The sequence below is a fragment of the Poeciliopsis prolifica genome, unplaced genomic scaffold (assembly GCF_027474105.1).
Source record: "Poeciliopsis prolifica strain line A6 unplaced genomic scaffold, Auburn_PproV2 SCAFFOLD046, whole genome shotgun sequence".
NCBI classification, from domain to species: domain Eukaryota; kingdom Metazoa; phylum Chordata; class Actinopteri; order Cyprinodontiformes; family Poeciliidae; genus Poeciliopsis; species Poeciliopsis prolifica.
In genome coordinates, this window is record NW_026562421.1 from 985,157 (window position 1) to 1,003,845 (window position 18,689).

Sequence of the window (18,689 nt, forward strand, 5' to 3'; positions counted from 1 at the left end):
TCATTTCCACTCAAGAAACATTATTCTAAGTGGTCATACTGGAAAGGCCTGAAGCACAGACAAAAGAAAAAAAAAGATAGACAAGTTGATAAGTATGCAAAAGTAGATGGGAAATATATTAAAAAAAAAGTCACATACAATTTAAGATCAAAAAGCAAGTAAAACCAGCCATACCAACAAATCATTAAATTTGGCAAATTGTACAGACTGGCCAACATAAAAAGACAGGATTGGACAACAGACAAACTATACAGGCCAGGCTATGAGAGAAAGACAAGATAACACAGGTTTCCTGGGTAACCCCAACAGCTTTGATAAAGCCAGATAAGACACATATCAGCCATTTTCACACGAGAACACCTGTTAAGAGTTTTAAACATGTAAAAATCTAAAACAGTTCTTGCTAAGTTGAAGTGAATATTAAATCAACATTCCTTGTGAAAGAGGCTTTTGTTCCTCCTCATAGAAAGTGTTTTTGACTGAGTTACACTCCTAGACAAAGCCATTTATGGAACTGCTGCTGCAGTCAACTCTGTTCTTCTTTTCTTTTTATTTCCCATGGAGAGTATGCCTGGCTGGGTGATTCTCTGTTTTTGTCCCCTTTCTCTCCTTTCAAAGACCATACGGAAGCTCCATCCTATTAAAATGGGGTTATTCCTTCCCACTGTGACCAAATTCTTGCCTTGAATTAGGAATTATTGCAGTCAATAAGTCATTGCAATAAGCAGAGCTTTCTCAGATAACTCTTTTTTTTACCAATTGGCCATATGTGATTAACTCAGTTTCATTGTTATAGTGTATAATTATAATTAATCTGTATGTTGCTTGATCTGAATCAGATTGAATAGGATTTTTTTGTAATTAGAAATATTTTACTGTATTTCTGAAGTACAGTAATATTGAATAAATCTGAATATTATTGAAAAGTTTATTTATGTCTTTAGCTCAGTGAAACAGACAGATTCACACACACTGATGATTAGACAGCAATATAACGTCATAATACTAAATCAGACCAATAAAAAAGAAAAATATGTTTAATCCAGAAATACTGCCTCCTCAGTATGTTTAATACCAGCTTACAGGTATTTTTACTTCATCAGAACGCATATTGTAATTTATTGAATATGACTTTAAATTGGCCTTAAATTTAATTATTAATGTTTTTATTTATAAAACATGTGCACTGTGAATTCAGAATCATCTTCTGGACAATTTTCAGTGTTCATGTGTGAAAACAGCTCTACAGAAAATCCACCCATTCAGCAATTAACATGTCCAGTAAAAATCCTATCAGGTGTCATGCTTGTTCTCCTGGCCAGTGGAACTTGCAGATATCGAATGCCGCCTCACGTTGCAGAGAACAGAAGCATCTTTTCATCAAACCCATGCCATGCAAAGGTCCTTTATGTTCTCTGTGCACTACTGGACCTCAGGGATCGCAGCCAAAACTCTACCTTGGTGCTTCCATGCAAAACATTCCCCAGACCGCATGTACATGTCGAAGTAAGGGGCATCATAAAATATCAGCAGAATAAATGCACTACAGTCATTCTACAGTTTCTACAGCACAATCAGCTTCCTCACCATGCAGCAGGCATGGTACCGTACAAACCTGGCACTGCTATGGGGTCCACTGATGGCAGAGTTTCTACTAGAAAAAATGCAAACATTGAAGAAACTGCCTATTGTCCCGGTAGGCCGTAAGTTGCTAAAACATGGAGGTATTGTTGTTCTTACCTTTCCCAAGCTGCCTGAACTGAAAACCCTGGACTGATGTGATGTAGGAGGCAATAGCTCCTTCCTTCACCACGTTGTAGAGGACAGTGCGGATCTGTTCTTCATTGCTGTTGTATTCAGAGCCCACATCAAGTTCCACAAAGATATCAACTCCATCCTCTCTTATCATTTTTCTGCAGAAAGTAAAGGTAAAGGTAATTTTATTTATGTAGCACTTTTTTTTTCAGAAAACAAAGAAAGTGACCAGGCCAGAATAACCCAAACAGGTAGCAGCAGTAGCAGGATATGTAATTTGGTTTTCAGTAGGGTGGATTCAGAAAGTTTGTGCTCTTACTTGATCAGGACCACATTAACCGTCTGAACACCTGGAATCCTATTGTACTCAGACTCGAGCTGTTGAGGGAAAAGAAAATACTTAAACAAGTAAGCAACCAACTCACAAATATTTAAATCAACAGGTTCTGACATATGAAGCACGGACTTCTCAAATGGTCAGAAGACGTACCGTGTCCATCACTGCTTCAGAAATTTCCTTATACTCTGGAGAGAAGATGTCTTCGAGTTCAGGGCCGTAAACCACGGAGTTTGTGAAGTTGACAAGAGCTCGGTAATAAACTGGAGTTGGAGAGAGGGGAGGAGAAAATCAAACCACACTAACAAACTAGGACCACAGACTCACTACTAGTTTACATGTTATAATCAAGTGGTGTCATAATGTTTGACATTTATTTCCCTTTGGCTGAATATTTTAGAAAGCCACAAATTATAGCATCTACTTCTGTACGTATGTGTCTATATAGTGAACACACACACAGCATACTAAGAGGGTATCTTAGGTAAATTCTGATTTCTATGGTGCAGAAGGAGACAAACTGTCAACATTCCTAAATAGTGGCAGAAATCAGACAAAAATGTGGCCAATAAAATAAGGCCTGCAGCAACTCTTGCGGTTGGTGAGTCAGACTTCCAAGTCTATATCGCTGCTGTGCGAGCGGCAGTGAGGAAGAAGTAAATCCTCTGTGAATGCCTCTGGAAGAGGGCCTCAGCATTCCCTCCACATCAACCAACTCGAACATACGAGGCAGGAAGGTGAGAGAGCATTGAAGGGGAATGCAGCAGGGATTATAGCCATTCCTCTCAGTGGTTTTTTATTAGCTGGAACGACTGGGTCATTGAACATATAGGTCAGCCGGTGTAGGTTAAAGCACTCTAAACTCAAACACTGGCTACAGATAGCTGTGATGACCTGTGTTTTAAGCAGCATAGAATGGTAGGTTTTTGAGGATTACAATTCAGATTGATCCAGCTGCTCTAGAGGTGGTTTAGAAGATAGTTTTAGCTTCAGATAGGTGAACCTTTACACAGTAGCTGTTGTTAAAACAAACAAGCAAAAAAAGAAGCTTCTTTTTCATTACCAATTACAGTAAAACTTTGTATTTCACACACTTATATTAAGGGATCACAACATAGATTTAAATGAACTGAATCAAAAAAGTAATTTTTATCAGTTTGGTGGTATTCATACCAGTTACACCTTTTAGTATTTTGGGTTGAACGACATAGTGGAAACCCATAAGCAACTGATATTGTACGATATCAGTTATTGCTGATTATTATTTTCTGTTTAAAATATTTGATATACTGCCAAGCTGGTGGCGTGCCATTTCCTGTTTTATCCACGTTTTTCACTTGTTTTTGAATTTTAGGCAGTTTGACACACAGTGGTGAAACCTTAAACAGCTGAAGTCACTCAACAGGTTGTTGCTAGATAACCAAAGAGAGAGTGACTTATGGTCGATGCCACTCAGGTAGCGTAGCTGACTGTGAGAGATTGAGCAGCAAATTCTGCAATTCTGGATTTCGGTGAAATTGTTGAATATTCCATCAGATGAGTTATCAATTATATGAATCGTGCGTCTATTGCGATATATATTATTGATTTATTGTCCAATCCTAACTACAACAAAAGATTCCTGTGTATATTGGGTATTCATGTGACAGAAAGAAAGTAGTACATAATTGTGCATATTATTTAGGGGTGTCAATATTTGGCTTTTTACATCTAGAAAATATAGAAATACACAACTTTTTCCCAAGGTACTACACTTAAATTTGCAGTTCTAACACGATAAAGTGTGAAAAGGTCTACATTTCTCTAAATTCAATGGAAAATAAGCTGTCGCAGTAAGCTTTTATGACCCCATGAGAAACAAATTAATGTAGCCTGGCATTTTAAAGGATTAACTGTTTCCAAAGTTGTGCTGACCCGATGACCTTTTCATCACAGTTTTCAGCTAATTACTCTCCTTACAGGCAAGCCTACAGATCTCTGCTATAATGTATATTGATGTGTTTTATGCGTTTCTCATTATAAGCTGAAATGTCAACGGTACTATTATAATTCCAATGTCACAGGCCAAGTCTGTGAAACTTAAAATAGCCAGTGGCCCGCAGGGTGCCCCATTTTTAGTCAGCTGCCAACATTTTGTTTGGACCGGCCGTCCAGCCTCTGAATTCAGACTGAAAGCAGGAAGATTATGGAGAGGGGCAATATTTGTGCTGCTTCTTGGATTGACATGCAACTTGTCAAGCCAAAGGCAAGGACTTAAATTCTGAGGAGTCTGCTGGGTCAGAAAAGGAAATAAGCTGTGTGGACATTAAGAGCAAGCATGCATAAACAGCTCCATATTCATTAACAGGTCTGGAAACTATGGATGCCAGCAAATAATGGGCTTTATCTTTGTTTAGGGGCCTTTATGAATTAGTTCTGTATGGATCCCATCAAGGGGACATTTTATCACCTGCAGGTATGCTATTGCATTTCTTTAATTCATCATCTGTGCTACATGGCAAGTTAGCATGGCTGCAAAATCTGAGCAAGGCCACATATACATCTCCAGTTCTTTCATCTGCATCTGATCTTTTCAGATCATAAATATTATTATGACTGACACGCTGCCACCGGATGTCATGAAACGCCAAGTCACCCTCTCTTATTTATCCAATGTGGTTTACAGATGACTTATTACTTCTGCACAACTTTGTTCCAGTCAGTTTCCTCTGACCAATCAATGCACTTCTATGACTTTTTATAGGCTTCAAACATTATCTGACACAATTTATTAAGGTGTCTCTATTCATAAAGGTTATAGCACTCGTTTGTTTTATATTTTGTTTTTAAAGTAGTAAGACTTTCATTTACCTTTTTAAATTAGTCATACAACAGATTTATTCAGGGTTTATAAAGATCACTTAAATTGAACATGTGCTGCTATTTATTCAGAAAACAATGATTCAGTTCTTGTATTTTGTATATTCAGAAGAATTTTTTTTTCTAGTTGTAGATGCCCACCTGTTTTTATTATTAGTTCATGGGACTTTGTCTGGGAAAATAAATAATAATTCAAACAAAAGCCAAGCTTTTATAAATGTGTTTTACACTTCATTTTTAGAGATGCTGAAACATGCTTGCTTCTACTGTTGATGTTATATAAAAATGTAGAGGGTAAAACAGTTTGACTGACATTAAAGATTATTTTTGCATCAGCAGTGGGATTTCCTAGTGAGAACTGAGCCAACATCTTGGCAGATAAATAGTTCATCAACTGAAGGATGAGTAAATCCTCAAGTCATTCAGGCAGTTGCTGGCTTTTTCTTGTTTCATCCTTTTTACTCACTGCACATATTTTCAGGCATGCTGCAGTTCCTTTTGTTTTCCACTTGTCCAATAATCTATTTATGCTCATAAAAGATCACAGCACACCACACTGAGATGTGCCAAGAAATTTCATGGACTTTGGAAATTACCCAACATTTGTACAAAGGCTGTTTATGTCTCTGAAACATTGTTATTTTGTGTAGAAAGTGTATAAAAACTGGTATGTTTAAGACATCTCCATACAAAGAAAGTGTGTAAAGAAATGCTGCTTCAGTGCCTATTTTAAAAAATGAACATGTCACTTGAAAAGTTAAGGTTCTAGACAGAATGTAATAGAAAAACAACCTCCCTCCAAGTAGAAACCAAAAAGACTTCAAAATATGAAGGACCACTTTAAAAGTTTAGCGTAAAGTTCGGCTGTTTTGTGGGAAGATGTAAGACAGAAATTCATATTTTTACAATTTGTATCTCATAATTTTACTATATAATAAATTGAAATGCACCGATAAGGCTTTCTGTGTTTAATACCCATTTTAAGTTTTCTTTTACTGATTCAAAATTTTGGCCTCTAACAAATAAATTTGAATTTGTAGAAACATTTTTTTTAATTAAATGGAAAAATTTTGTGCTGCATGTTGACCCAGGTGGCAGCATTGTTGCCTTAAAGCAAGAAGGCTGTAGGTACAAATCCTCATCTTTCTGTACATCACTGGCATTTTTTCCCCCTGCATGCGTGATTCTCTCTGGGTACTCTGTCTCCTCTCATAGTCCAAAAAAGGGACTATGAGCTTACCTGGTATATGTAACACTTAACCAAAATGCATCAAATATTTGTCCTGATCCTTTTGATTCTGAGAAGGACAGAGTTTGTTCAACCTCCGTATTTCTTTACTTTTTTGTGAACAAATTTGTGATTAAACAAAATAAATACAGTGTTCAGTATCGACTGTGGTTGTGTGGCAGAGTTATCATCTTGCAATCGGAAGGTTGTAGGTTCGATTCCAGCTTCCTCCTGCCACATGTCGATGTGCCTCTGGGCAAGGCACTTAACCCCAAATTGCCTACCGGTCTGCGTATCGGTGTATGAATGTGTGTGTGAATGGGTGAATGTGACTCTAGTGTAAATGACTGGAAAAGCGCTATATAAGTTCAGTCCATTTACCATTTATTGATTAACTAAATGATGAGTTTTGACCTAGAGATCAGAGCCAAATTTTGATAACTGCGAATCGCTGACCAGTGCATCATTAATAAGGTGACAAAAAAAATTATATCTACCAACTGGAAAGGGTTATTTAGCGAGTTATTTCAATAAAAGGCTTCTATTGTCTTTGACCAAAGAGCCCTATTGTTTCCATTCTTTTTTCTTTTTTTTTACACTACTGAATGAAAAATTATAATTAGGCTACTCCTAGTGTTTGGGTTGTTGATTTGTTTTGTTTTGTTCAGTTTTCAAATGGCTCATTTAGCATCCACTGAGAGCTCCTTGGATGACACCCAAATGCAAATGCCACATTTGAAATAAAGATCCTTTTCCAACTACATTGTTTGGAAATATAATGAGAAGATATCCAATATTCTTATGTGACAGCTGTTTACTGAATTCTCTAATTACAGCTGAAGCACACATCAAACCATTCATATTAAAATCACTAATTTAAAACATATATTTGAAGATCCAACTGTAAATAATCATATACCTCTTCTAGGGAGAGTGTTTTAATTAAAAAGATGATGTGCCTCAGAGGCAGACTGTGTGGTCTCTGAACATTACTAGGCCCGTTTTTCTTCCAAAACAGCATTACCTCCTCAAGACACCTTATTTTAGGAGAAGAAAAGCCTCATTTATGGCAATGTAAACGGTGCATTGCCTATGAAAACATACTGAGGTGAACATGTATCAACAGAGATGTGAGTGTTAGCACAGCCTCGAGTCGCTGCATCTCCGGCTGCAACTTTTAGATTTATAGTACAATAGTTCATCCTGATTGTTGTCCTGAAAGACGAGCAACATCAAAGTTGGTCATGAAAGCATTTTATTTGACCCGCATATAATCTAATCACTTGGGTGGGTACTTGCTGCCCGGTCAACAGCGGTTCATAGCTCCCTCTCTTTCTGAGCCTACCGCCACAGACTGGTGAGCGTGATTGGGTTCCTTTGATTGGGGCGCCAGGATGTGCCCCGCGGCTAATGAGCGGTGCTTTTATTCCAAGACCCATTCTCTTCTGTGCATCCCTCTGTTTTTAACAGAGAAATTCCCTTGTTGAGCTACGCCAGCATTAAAAGGTGATGAAACTGTCAATTTGCAGGCGTGACGAGTGGGAACAAGAAAGAAAGGGGCGAAAATAAGTCTGAAAAAGAAGCATTCCACACTTTTAATTCAGAATCTGATTTAGCTATTAAAGTTGTTCAGCAGAACTGTGGAAGCATTGTGAAAAGGGCCCCCTCTTAACACATAGAGGCCTACGCAGAAGACAAAGAAATGATTGAGCAGCAAGCCGAGTTTGGCCTTTATAGCTCAGCCACACGGGGCTTGACCTTTAACCCCAACACTAGAACCCACAGCAACAGTAAAACCATTTAAAGAGAAAGCAAAAAGTTAAATTTTAAGTGTCTAAACTAAATTCAACATTTTAATCTATGGATTTTGTCACAAATATATACTGCAAAATTATTTTCAGTTTAATTAACCAATATCCAATGAATAGGAAAAGTCAAAATCAGATTGTTGCTGGTAAGTGAACATATCACACTCTTACTGTACATACGTAAGAAGTCCCAGGTTGTTCTGTGAGAAAAGCCCATTACTAAGAGAAAAACATTTAAAGTAGCATTTTTCAGTCTCAACCAGATGTTTCAAACACAGCTAAAGGAAGCACGGGGATGTAAGAAGCAGGACTGCAAAGGAGTGGAAGATTTTAGGTAAAGTTCCACTTTCTAGACACACAGTAATGCAAATGTATATGGAAAGAAATTTGGGGGCATAAATAGGAATATGTTTGGAATTTACATAGATTTATATTGATGGTTAGCGTACTATTCTACTTACATGCTATGAATGATTTGCAAAAAGCCACTACTGAATGGTTTACTGCTTTACTAGCTTACTTGTTACAAAAAAATTAGACTACCCAGAAATAATATTTAAATATTCAATCTTGCCAGAATTTTTCCTTTTGGCTCCAAAACCTAATTGAGGAATATATATTAAAAAAAGAGAAAAGGACAGGAAAAAAAGTTTTAGTGAAGGCTTTTCACACATATTGTGATATCACCTTTGTTCTCAATAGATATAATTACAGAGCCGCATGAATGGAAGGCAAAAAAAATATTCTGAAGCTCATCTTTCTTGGAATCAGTCAAAAACTTCACTAAAACTGAAAGTCATAAAATCAGTCATAGTCTATGCATCTCACATATTAATTTGCCAGCTGGCTCTGTCTTAGCTCAGTTCCTGCCGAAAAGATCCCTACTATTAACCCTCACCCTGGACCACAGCCAAAAAACTGTCTCAGACTCTCCTTCATGCCCTTTGGGAGACTTTTGGAGATGAATTCTGACTTTGCGCTCTCCCACAGCACAGTGTCACAATTGGAAGCAAAACCACCACTGTGCATAAAGATTAACAGCTGGTTCATCACACTGGGATAAGAAAGAAATAGTTAATTTTTTAATTAAAGACGAGCGCATTTTTTTGCAAGTTGCCAAAACATCTTTTACAGCTGTGATTGAAAGTGTTGTCACTCGAGCGTGATGAGCTCCTTGTTGCGCTATGGAACATACCCATCATTTTTTCCATTGGCATTAGGAGTCACAGAGAGAGAAAAGCACTTGGAAAAACAGAAAAGCCGGAAACAGAACTCAACATGCCCGAGCTTTCATACAAACATCTCTGAATGCTTTTGGAAATGTGAGCTTAACGGAGTGGAGCAGGTGACTGGTAGAGTGTGCCAAAGACAAAAAAGACAGAGAGAAATGGTGGAAGACTTACTGTACTGCTCCTCATTTGGGCTCTGTATTTGTCCCAGATACCAAGACTCCAACAGTTGGTCAATAGCTAGGGCAGGGAATTGGTGGAGGGGGGTAAGTCGGCAGGGGGTAAAGGTTGGAATGAGCCAAGCAAAGCAGGGGCAGGAGTGGTCAAAGTTAGCCAGGCGGTTGCAGAGGGGTTATAAAGTTTAAGTTTCAGGAGAGGGAAACAAAGAGAGAAAACAGAAAGTGACAATCAGATAAAGAATTTGAAGTTGGATTGCCAAAACAGATAAACTCAAACGGCAAGACAGGAAAATGACACAATCCCAGCAATCACCACCACCCACATGTTAAAGATATCTTGTATAGGCCAAGTAAAGGAACAATGGCTTGTATAGGCTAAATGTCTGTCTGGAGTGCACCAGGAAGTAAGAGAAAAGGTTGGAAAGCATCACTGGTCTGATTCAACAAACACACAGACCACTTCCAACATCTTTGCCACTTGACACAAACATCCACCTTGAGATGGTGCCGCCACACAAGGACAAGGCTCTTCCTGTTTTCCTGTTCAGATGGAAGAACTGAGCACCAACAAATTTCTTTAAAGCTTTGCATTGGGACAATCAACAAAGATCCCTCTTTGTTTTGTGGTGACTCACTGGTTCTTCCACTCGGATGATTGAGCGAGCCTATGAAATGGGTTTGAGTTGTTCTGAAACATAGATGGGTTCTGAAAGTCAGATGATTTGCACAAAGGACGATGTTATGACGCATCGACAGGGATGTTTACGGTTGGATGATTTATTCAATCTTTTAAATAACTAAAACTTCAGAAAAGATGACAATGGGACACGGTAAAGACAGATGTTTATGCTCCAATCCGGAGTCTAGCAGTCCACTCCATAAACTTCAACAGACATCAGTAAACAACAGCTCATTTGTTGTTGGATCCAGCTGTTTCACAACTGCACATGCAGCAAACCATATGGCTTCTGAAGCTCATTACTGACATATTTGGAAGTGAGTTGAGAAAAATATACTATAACTATACACTGACTGTACCTCACCAGTCCTGTGCAAACAACAAGTCAAGATAAGGCTGTTAGACCAAAGATACTAAATACCACACACTTTAAATCTGCAGACCATCTAAGAAATTATGACCGAAAGCATGGTTTCTCCAAAAGATCTAAGCCTCAAGAACAGAGGTCCAAACTAATTACAACGAATAACCCCTTTGTACTTTAAAGTTTGCTTATACAATGTGGTCTTTTGCAAATCTGAGAATTAGCAACAGCCACATAAAGCACACCAGCTTTATTAACTGATTTACGTGTTCATTGGGACACCATTTATGAGTGAAACAAATCAATGAAGTAGGAAGCACATAAACTGCCTTTTTTCCAACAGAAATGTTTTAAAAGGATAACTGCTTCTTTATTTCTGTTAGATATTACAGCAGTTTTATAACTTTAAAACTACTTAATACTCAAATTATTAATATCTGAGTGATATAACACTACATTAGGGAATTTTTATTGTGTAAACTTTGAGAAAACTATAACTGAGGTTTTTTTTGTGGGTTTCTTACCCAATGTGTTCCTGAATTTTGACGTGTCCCTGTCAAAATGCTTGATTTAGATGATTCTTAGACTTTTGAGCTTGGATCTGCAATTGATATCATACCTGAGTTGGGCTCTTTCTGGTTGTAGTTCCAAAAAAGTGAGGGCTTTGCCTAATCCTTGTGGTGTTGAGTAGTCAAGACAATATCAATGTAACTATTTTACGTATTTAAAAACTAAACATGCCCATTAACAGATTTCATATGGTGAACACTCATCTTTTTGTGGTTAGGTATTCACAGATTTTTCTGTGACTCCCAAATTAAATTAGCTAAATTACTTTTAAATCAGCTAAAATCAACTAAAGAAGTTGATGCCATCTGACTACCAGTTAACCATCCATCAACCACTCTGAGAATTTCTTCACTTTTCTACAAACTCAGTTCCTAATGGAAGAAAGGTAATTCACATCTAAAACTACATAGTACTTGATGACTGCAAGCCTAATTACTTATAATAATAAGAAAAATGTAGCCAGTCCCATTAAGCGCCTAAAACCCTCATGGGAGGCTCTACTTGATATGGTTACTCCCTTGTGTTTAAACAGGAAGCTACTGATCAACTGTCAAGCTTTATCCAAATAAACTTGAAAATTTGGGATAAACAAGAGTTTAATCCACTCAACAACAACAAATTCTAGCCACAAGCTGTAATCCGTGCTCTGTTTTCATGTGTTAGTTTGTACTGTACTGTAAATCATAACGTGGGAGATACTTAAATATATAAAAGCTGGAAGCTAGAAGCCTTAAATCTGCAGCAGATCCCCAAACATATTTTTCCTCATGAGGAGTGGCACACTGAACCACTCCACGGCAACTGATTTGTTGTTGGCACAACAAAGAAGAGGATCATGAAGCTGGATTGAGTCTGAGGACTCAAATTGGAGACTAAGACCATTCAGCTGGAATAAACTGTACATACCCACACGTCCAATCAGCTGTTTGTGAAGAGTGGATGTGACGCAACACTAATTTGTCCTTCAGATACTCTGTTTGGTCTGCTTCATTATGTCTGCTTAGTCTACAGTAGAGACTAAAGGCATTTTAAATAAATTTGAAGCCACCTTGAGGCCCCCCATCAGAACAACAACAAAGACCTCTCTCCAAAGTAACTGCAGCTGCCTCCATTCATCCTGCTGCTGCCCGAGAGCCAGCCTGAATCTCTCACTCATAAAGGTAATGTCACTGTGACACACATCCCTCTCTTCCCACTACTAGCAGCCAAGCCACATAGGTGGCCTGGTCAAAGTGACAACTACATAACGTAACATTTCTCTTTAAGAGATAATGGAACAATCCAAACTTTGGCTGCATTATGTCAGGAAGAATCCACTGCTAAACTATTTGATGACTAGGAATTTAGTCATCTGGGCCTTCAGCTTCTTTAGTTAGCTGAAAACAGATTATTTGTTTCTCAAAAAATCAATAAAGATTTATATTTTTTGTGCTCTTTTTTTTAGATTGCAACAAAATGCACATTTTTATATCAGGAGTGTCCAAAGTGTAGTCTGAGGGCCATTTGTGAATGAGCCAACAGTATGGCCTTTATAGTTAACGCACACGTTGGAGTGACCTGCAAGAGCATCTTCCAGATCGTTCAGTTGGTATGTACGGCAGTGCGCATGAGATCCAGAGAGCGGTGCACGAGACGCTGCAACAGGCTGCGCATGCGCCAGGATCGATGCGCGCTGCTGCATGTCCACTTCAACGCATCAACAATAAACCTAAAGCTCCAGCAGTTGCTAGGTGGTCCAGGCTCTGAGTTGAAATTTATAAAGTGTCAAAATGATTCGATGCTATCCTTGGTGCTGAGCTGCTTTGAATTTGTGTTATTTCATCATCAGTGACCAATAGCTAAATTGTTCTATTGGTCTCTTGGTTTGCTATCTTCATGTCTATTTAATGTATTTCACAATGATAGAGTCACTCTCTGGTGGTGAAGCTTGTAAGTCTCTCTGTGGTAGGCATGTCTATGTTGTAGAGTGATATTATCATGAGCTTTATTATTTGGGTATAAACACCTCGGTCATTAGCCCCACTCCCAGACCAACGCTGACGTGTTCCATTCGTGTATGGTTCCACTGATTTTGAATCAATGGATGCAATAGGTGTTTTTCTGTGACTACATAGTTGGAATGACAGCAAAAACATTAACTCAAATTTTGAAACATGTTTATGCATTAGCTTCATTCATTTCTTATTTATCAGCAATGAAGAGCCAGTGTGTTGTTTCAAGAAAAAACAATTATTAAATCCCACAGTTCCCATCTCCATCCAATGGCAACATGGTAACCTTTGTGTCTTAAATTTCCAACAATAATGGCCAACATTATTAGTCCACTGGGAAAGTCCTTCAGAGAGTCTATGGAACAAGGAAAGGCTCTCACGGATGAAGGGGGTCTGATCTGTCGTCCAAAAATCTTGTTGGGTTCTAAGTGATCAGAGGTCAGGATGAAAGGTTAGGAAGACACGAGACACTGCTTTCATGTTTCTGGAGGAGACTGTGATTACATTGGACTAATAGTAACAATGAACAAAGAATGCTTTAAAATAGTCTCATTTTGACAAGTTAAAATCCCAGATGTTTCACACTGATTTGGAAAGACAAAGGGAAATGGACATGCCTTAACCCTCATCAAATAGACACAAAACAGGAAACTCAGCATAATGGGGGCAAATGTGGCAACTGTGTCTCCTATTTTATCGCACTGAAAAGGGAAGGAAGGCAGAGGCTTGGGTGGGCAGCGTGGTCAGTCCTCAGGACAGAGCCACTCAGCAAATTATTCCACATTCAGCACCGGAAGCTGAATTTCCTTCCCAGGACTGTGCAGCCCAGATCTATATATGGAATTATTCTGCCTCTTCCAGTCATAGAGCAGTGATCACACTGAGCAGAATGCTGGCCTGAAAGCCACCCTTCAGAAAATAACTTTTCTGCTAGAAAGTTCTCCTCTTTTTAAGCATTTTTGAGTTACATGTGGACAGAAATGTCTATGAAAACAATAAATGTGAATAAACTAACAAGAACTGGGTTCATATTTACAAACTGTTAATCTGAGATTAGCAGATACTAAAACACTTCTCAAAGTGAGCTGCCTGAGGTTGAAAATAACTAAAAAGCTCAGTTGACAAGACAGATCTCCTTCAGTTTCTGTTTCTGTTTTCTTTCCAACAGAGGGACTGAAAACAATCTGGACCTTACTATTCTCATCTGTTACAATCACATCCTGTCAGCACCCTTCTCATTAAAGTCAGACAGGATAAAATTTCCTGCAGCTCTTTAAACTGCTCAGCTTCATGGAAGGCCTCATGTCAGAGCTATTTCTAAGAGACGAAGCACATGATGCTGTGCTGTGACTCTGATGTCAGCTTCCAGTGCCACTAACAAAACAAATCTTACCACCATGATGTAATCAGCGTCTAAAGCTTGAAGTGCCAACAAAGAAAAGCAGGATGTTTGATATAACAAGATCTTTTTCTTTAATAAAGAAAAAAATATATAATGTCTTTCTCAATAACCACAAACTCCTTTGTTGTGAAGTGCTTAATTCCTTGCAGATGTATGAAACTAATATTTTACACTGACATTTATCCATTCCTTCATGGTCACTTACTTCCATTCTGGCTTTACAGATACTACATTAAAGCATTTAAGGTGTATCTTGACTTATTTCCCCTGCAACTGAGGTGGTGTTGAGGAATTTTTTGGGCTTTGATGCAATTGAGTATTGCAGAGCATAATAAGCAGTTCTCAAAGTATGCTGGGTAATGTGGTTCAATCAGTTATTGATAAATGATTGTTCCGTAAGCAGTCCCATCATGTTTGATCTTTGCCTGAAGAACTTCCATTGAATCTCTTAAAAATACACCTCAATTAAACGTCATTGTTTATAACCAAAAACAACTTAAACGTCTGCAGAACAGAGAAAGCAAAACAAAAAGCTCTCCGCTTCTTAACTTTAAAATGAGAATCTAAGACATAAATACAAGAGGAATTCAAGCTAAAATCAATCTTCCTCATATTCAGAACAAACAATGAACAATTTACTTGATAAAATGTTACCGATGGGGATGCACTGATCCACTTTTTTCCACTTCCAATACCACTACAGATATCTGAGGTTTAGCATTGGCCAATACTGAAACGAGACAGAAAAACAGTGCTGAATTGACTTAACATGTTTCTTTTTTTCAACACAGACAATATAAGTCTGCTCTTATGGGTCGGACACATTGTCACCGATACCCAATCTAGAACCTTTTTCATTATCAGGATTAATACAGATATTAATAACGGTACACTTCAAATTACTGACATTCAAATGTTGAGAGAAGCTAAATATCCCACTATACCACCTGTATCTGAATGGATCGTTAGCTAAAAGCAGAAGCCAGCACACCCACCCAATAAACTCAAAAACAGAGCTCGTTAACCAACTCTCCATGGCTCTTTCTGGTGTGTACTGTAATTACAGTCCAGTGAAGCACAGTCACTTGGGGCTCATTGGATTTCACAAAGTGTTTCATCTGTAAGCCACATTTGATTTTCACCTCTAACTTACAAAGCATGACATGAAAATCTATCCATGATGAAGTATCTGTTTCAGTCTGTGTTTGAGTCATTAAGCTGTTCAGGGTCCAAAACTGTGAGCACAAGCAGCACAGAAGTGGGAAAATAATGAAGGATGACAACCGTCAAGCCTGTTATTTTTTTTTTTTTTAAAAAGGGTTTTGGTGAGCGTGGAGGCCATTATGTGATGGCTTCCCACAAATAAACACTTTTCAAGCTGACATAAAAAAGCAGCAAAGGAGAGAGCAAGTTGGAAAAGTATAGGGCTCTTATGGAGTGGTCTATGTTAATCTGGCTGTTAAGTTTTTTTTTTTTAATTTCGCTGTCACCTTTGGCCTGAGTTAAAAAGATACAAGAGAAGAAGGGGTGTTTATGTCTCAGAGACAAACCCTGAGCCCCATGTTATGACCATACTCTGGCAAACTGGCGACGAGGGAGGAGAAGGTGCATCAGGAAGAGAAGGTTTCATTATTCAGGACTCAGGCAAACACATACACACACACACACGCACACATACAAATTGCAAAAATCAGAATCACAGATGCCAGAGTGTAAAAAGGTTGACTGATCTACCACTCAGAAATGTAATTTTTAACATATCTATCAGATTTTCCGGATGCTTACTTGTGCTGTCAGGCTCTGGAGTGCTGCCATCCTCATCCCCACTGGGCCGGTCTAAGGAGGAAAAAACAGATGCGAGGATGAGATCAGCAGTTGAATAAATTACAGGAAAACACACATTTTCTTCACTTAATTGTGTAATTTCACAGGAGGGCTATATTTTTAAAGAAAGCCAAAATCTTAAAAAGTTTCATTATAATTCCTTAGGCAACATTTCCTTTTTTAAAAAATATGGGATGAGTTAAATAAGAACAGCATAATAAAAACATGACTCCACTGAATTAAGAGCAGCTGTTGCTGTGGTTTGCGGGTATCCTTCCTCTTAGGGTTAGCAAGCCCACCTCCTGAAGCTTCATCAGCTGCAAAGTCCTCGTCGTCATCCAGTAAACTCGGAGCTGCCCGGACATCTTTTTCTGACTCCAAATCTTCTGGAAGCGGAACCTCTCCCCACACCTTGGAGGCCTGACTCACCTGGGACAAACAAAGAGATTTGATTTATTGGGGTTTAAGTCTCCACAGAGAAAGGCTCTGTATGCATGGGGTCTAGACGGGTGGACGGAAAACAAAAGCAGAGACAGGAAAACGGGCATTGTGACATGTTTATTTTTACTATCTATTATCACTTGAAGTCGCCCTCAAGGCTTTGCATGCAAATAAAATAAAATGCGACTGGACATATTCCAAAATGTTATCCAATTTTCCCATCTCAATGTGGACTCTTGCAACAGATGTTAACAGCTGATTACGACGGCTCATGTATGAGCAGACAGAAAGCCAGAACAAGCAGCTGCAGTGGAGACCCAAATGACACAAATCCTAGTATGCTTTAAACTCCATGTCCCCAGGGCAAGTGAGAATATCCAGCATACCAAGCCCAGTTCTTTACAACTACATCAGTATTCTGGACTCATGAAGGGTGTACAGCTAAAGCATTATGTCACCTGGAGCAGCAGCGGAAACATATGAGATCCATCCTCAAAAATTGATTACCATTACATTTCAGTTATTATAAAGCCAGTGTTATAAAAATGTGAGAACATATGTTCACTGACCAAATTAATCTCATGCATCATGTCATACAAGCTAATAACTTTACCGATTACTCATTTTACTCAAAATACCAAACACAAATCTAAAGTAAGGTGAATAGGGGACCAAATAGTATGCAACTATAATTCTGTGTTGTTTAGTTATGGTGACAAAATCATGTTTATGTTTGAAACAATGTATTCCTGCTGCATAGTATCCAGCAAGACTGCTTAATGTATAAAGTATATTTTACAGTCACCACAGTATCGGTTAGCAGATGCACAACATCAGCACTCCCCAGCAGGTACGATCTGGACTGTGAGACAATAAAATATATTTCTATTACATTTTAGACTAAAAGAAATCAGCAGCTGATTGATACAGATATTAATAACGCCTACTTGAGTGGAGGTAAGCCCCGAAAACTGTATCTTCCCTTAAAGGAAGATAAACATCTTGGGAGATATTCCTTCACCTAACTTAATGCCAAAACTAGGTCAAAATGAATTCCTTTATCTTGAATATGCAATGTAAATATTACACATTAGTTTAGTTTTATAATCTTAGTGCCACATTTTAGCTTAGCATCTTTATTCTAACAGAAGACCAGTGCTGTAAATGAGATGTGAGATATGCAATGTCCATAGGACATTTAGCTAGCTAGTGAAACCTCAACAGACAATGATTTCTCTCACTTTACTGTTTCAAAAGCAATAACATACAAATCCATAAAAATACAAAAGCAATGAGGAAAAAAAAAACATCTTCCTGTGGTTTAACCAACAAACACCTTCAACACTCAGTAAGGAGGCACAAAGCTTGGCCAGCCTCTCTCATATCTGGTCATCTTGATACAATAGATATTTCATGCTGTGTTTCAGGTAGTGAAACACAGCATGAGTTTAACTGTGCTCTCACCATCTCAGCACCCAGGCTGCCCATATTCTGCCCATAAGCTCAGACACCACTGGCAGAATGCCACCCCAAGCATTTCCAGTCGGCATGGCCTGCCAGTTCCTATTTCCACCATACTCTGTCATGCAAGTTTTCCCATTTCAATAGCTCCAGCTAATAAATAACTAAACCTACCCCCCGAATCCTCTCTCCCCTGAGTGAACACCCATACAACAACACTCCCGGGCCTTTCGCAAAAGGAAACTGCTGACTGACCAAATTCTTTTCAGTTGTGCCGACCAAGCATTGGCGTGATCATCTCCTGCTTCCCGCTTCGTTGGGATGAGGTATGATCTGGACATGTTGGATGCCATCTGGGCACTAACCTTCACAAACCTACACTGATTGGAGAGTCAGTATTAAGCTAACACATTAAGACAGCAAATATCAGTTTGATCTCAAGTAAAAGGGAGTTGACAGCATAAGACACTGTTTTTGCTCACTTTGGAACTTCACTCAAGTTCACATACAAGTTTGACCTTTACTCCAAGTCTTGTGGGGGCGAGTCACGCCTGTGGTGTTA

The 18,689-nt window shown here is 38.5% G+C and overlaps 1 protein-coding gene across 2 annotated transcripts in view; it reads right to left on the reverse strand.

The window, feature by feature from the left end:
• Nucleotides 1-18,689, reverse strand: part of hspg2 (heparan sulfate proteoglycan 2) — a 111,944-nt gene that overhangs the window by 61,811 nt on the left and 31,444 nt on the right. For both annotated transcript variants that reach the window (XM_055057004.1, XM_055057005.1), the window contains exons 2-8: nucleotides 16,525-16,654; nucleotides 16,187-16,237; nucleotides 9,391-9,456; nucleotides 2,246-2,355; nucleotides 2,075-2,133; nucleotides 1,741-1,913; nucleotides 1,616-1,654 (exon numbers count right to left, since the gene is read on the reverse strand). In XM_055057004.1, the coding sequence (XP_054912979.1) occupies nucleotides 1,616-1,654; nucleotides 1,741-1,913; nucleotides 2,075-2,133; nucleotides 2,246-2,355; nucleotides 9,391-9,456; nucleotides 16,187-16,237; nucleotides 16,525-16,654 (628 nt within the window). The remainder of the gene's footprint in view (nucleotides 1-1,615; nucleotides 1,655-1,740; nucleotides 1,914-2,074; nucleotides 2,134-2,245; nucleotides 2,356-9,390; nucleotides 9,457-16,186; nucleotides 16,238-16,524; nucleotides 16,655-18,689) is intronic.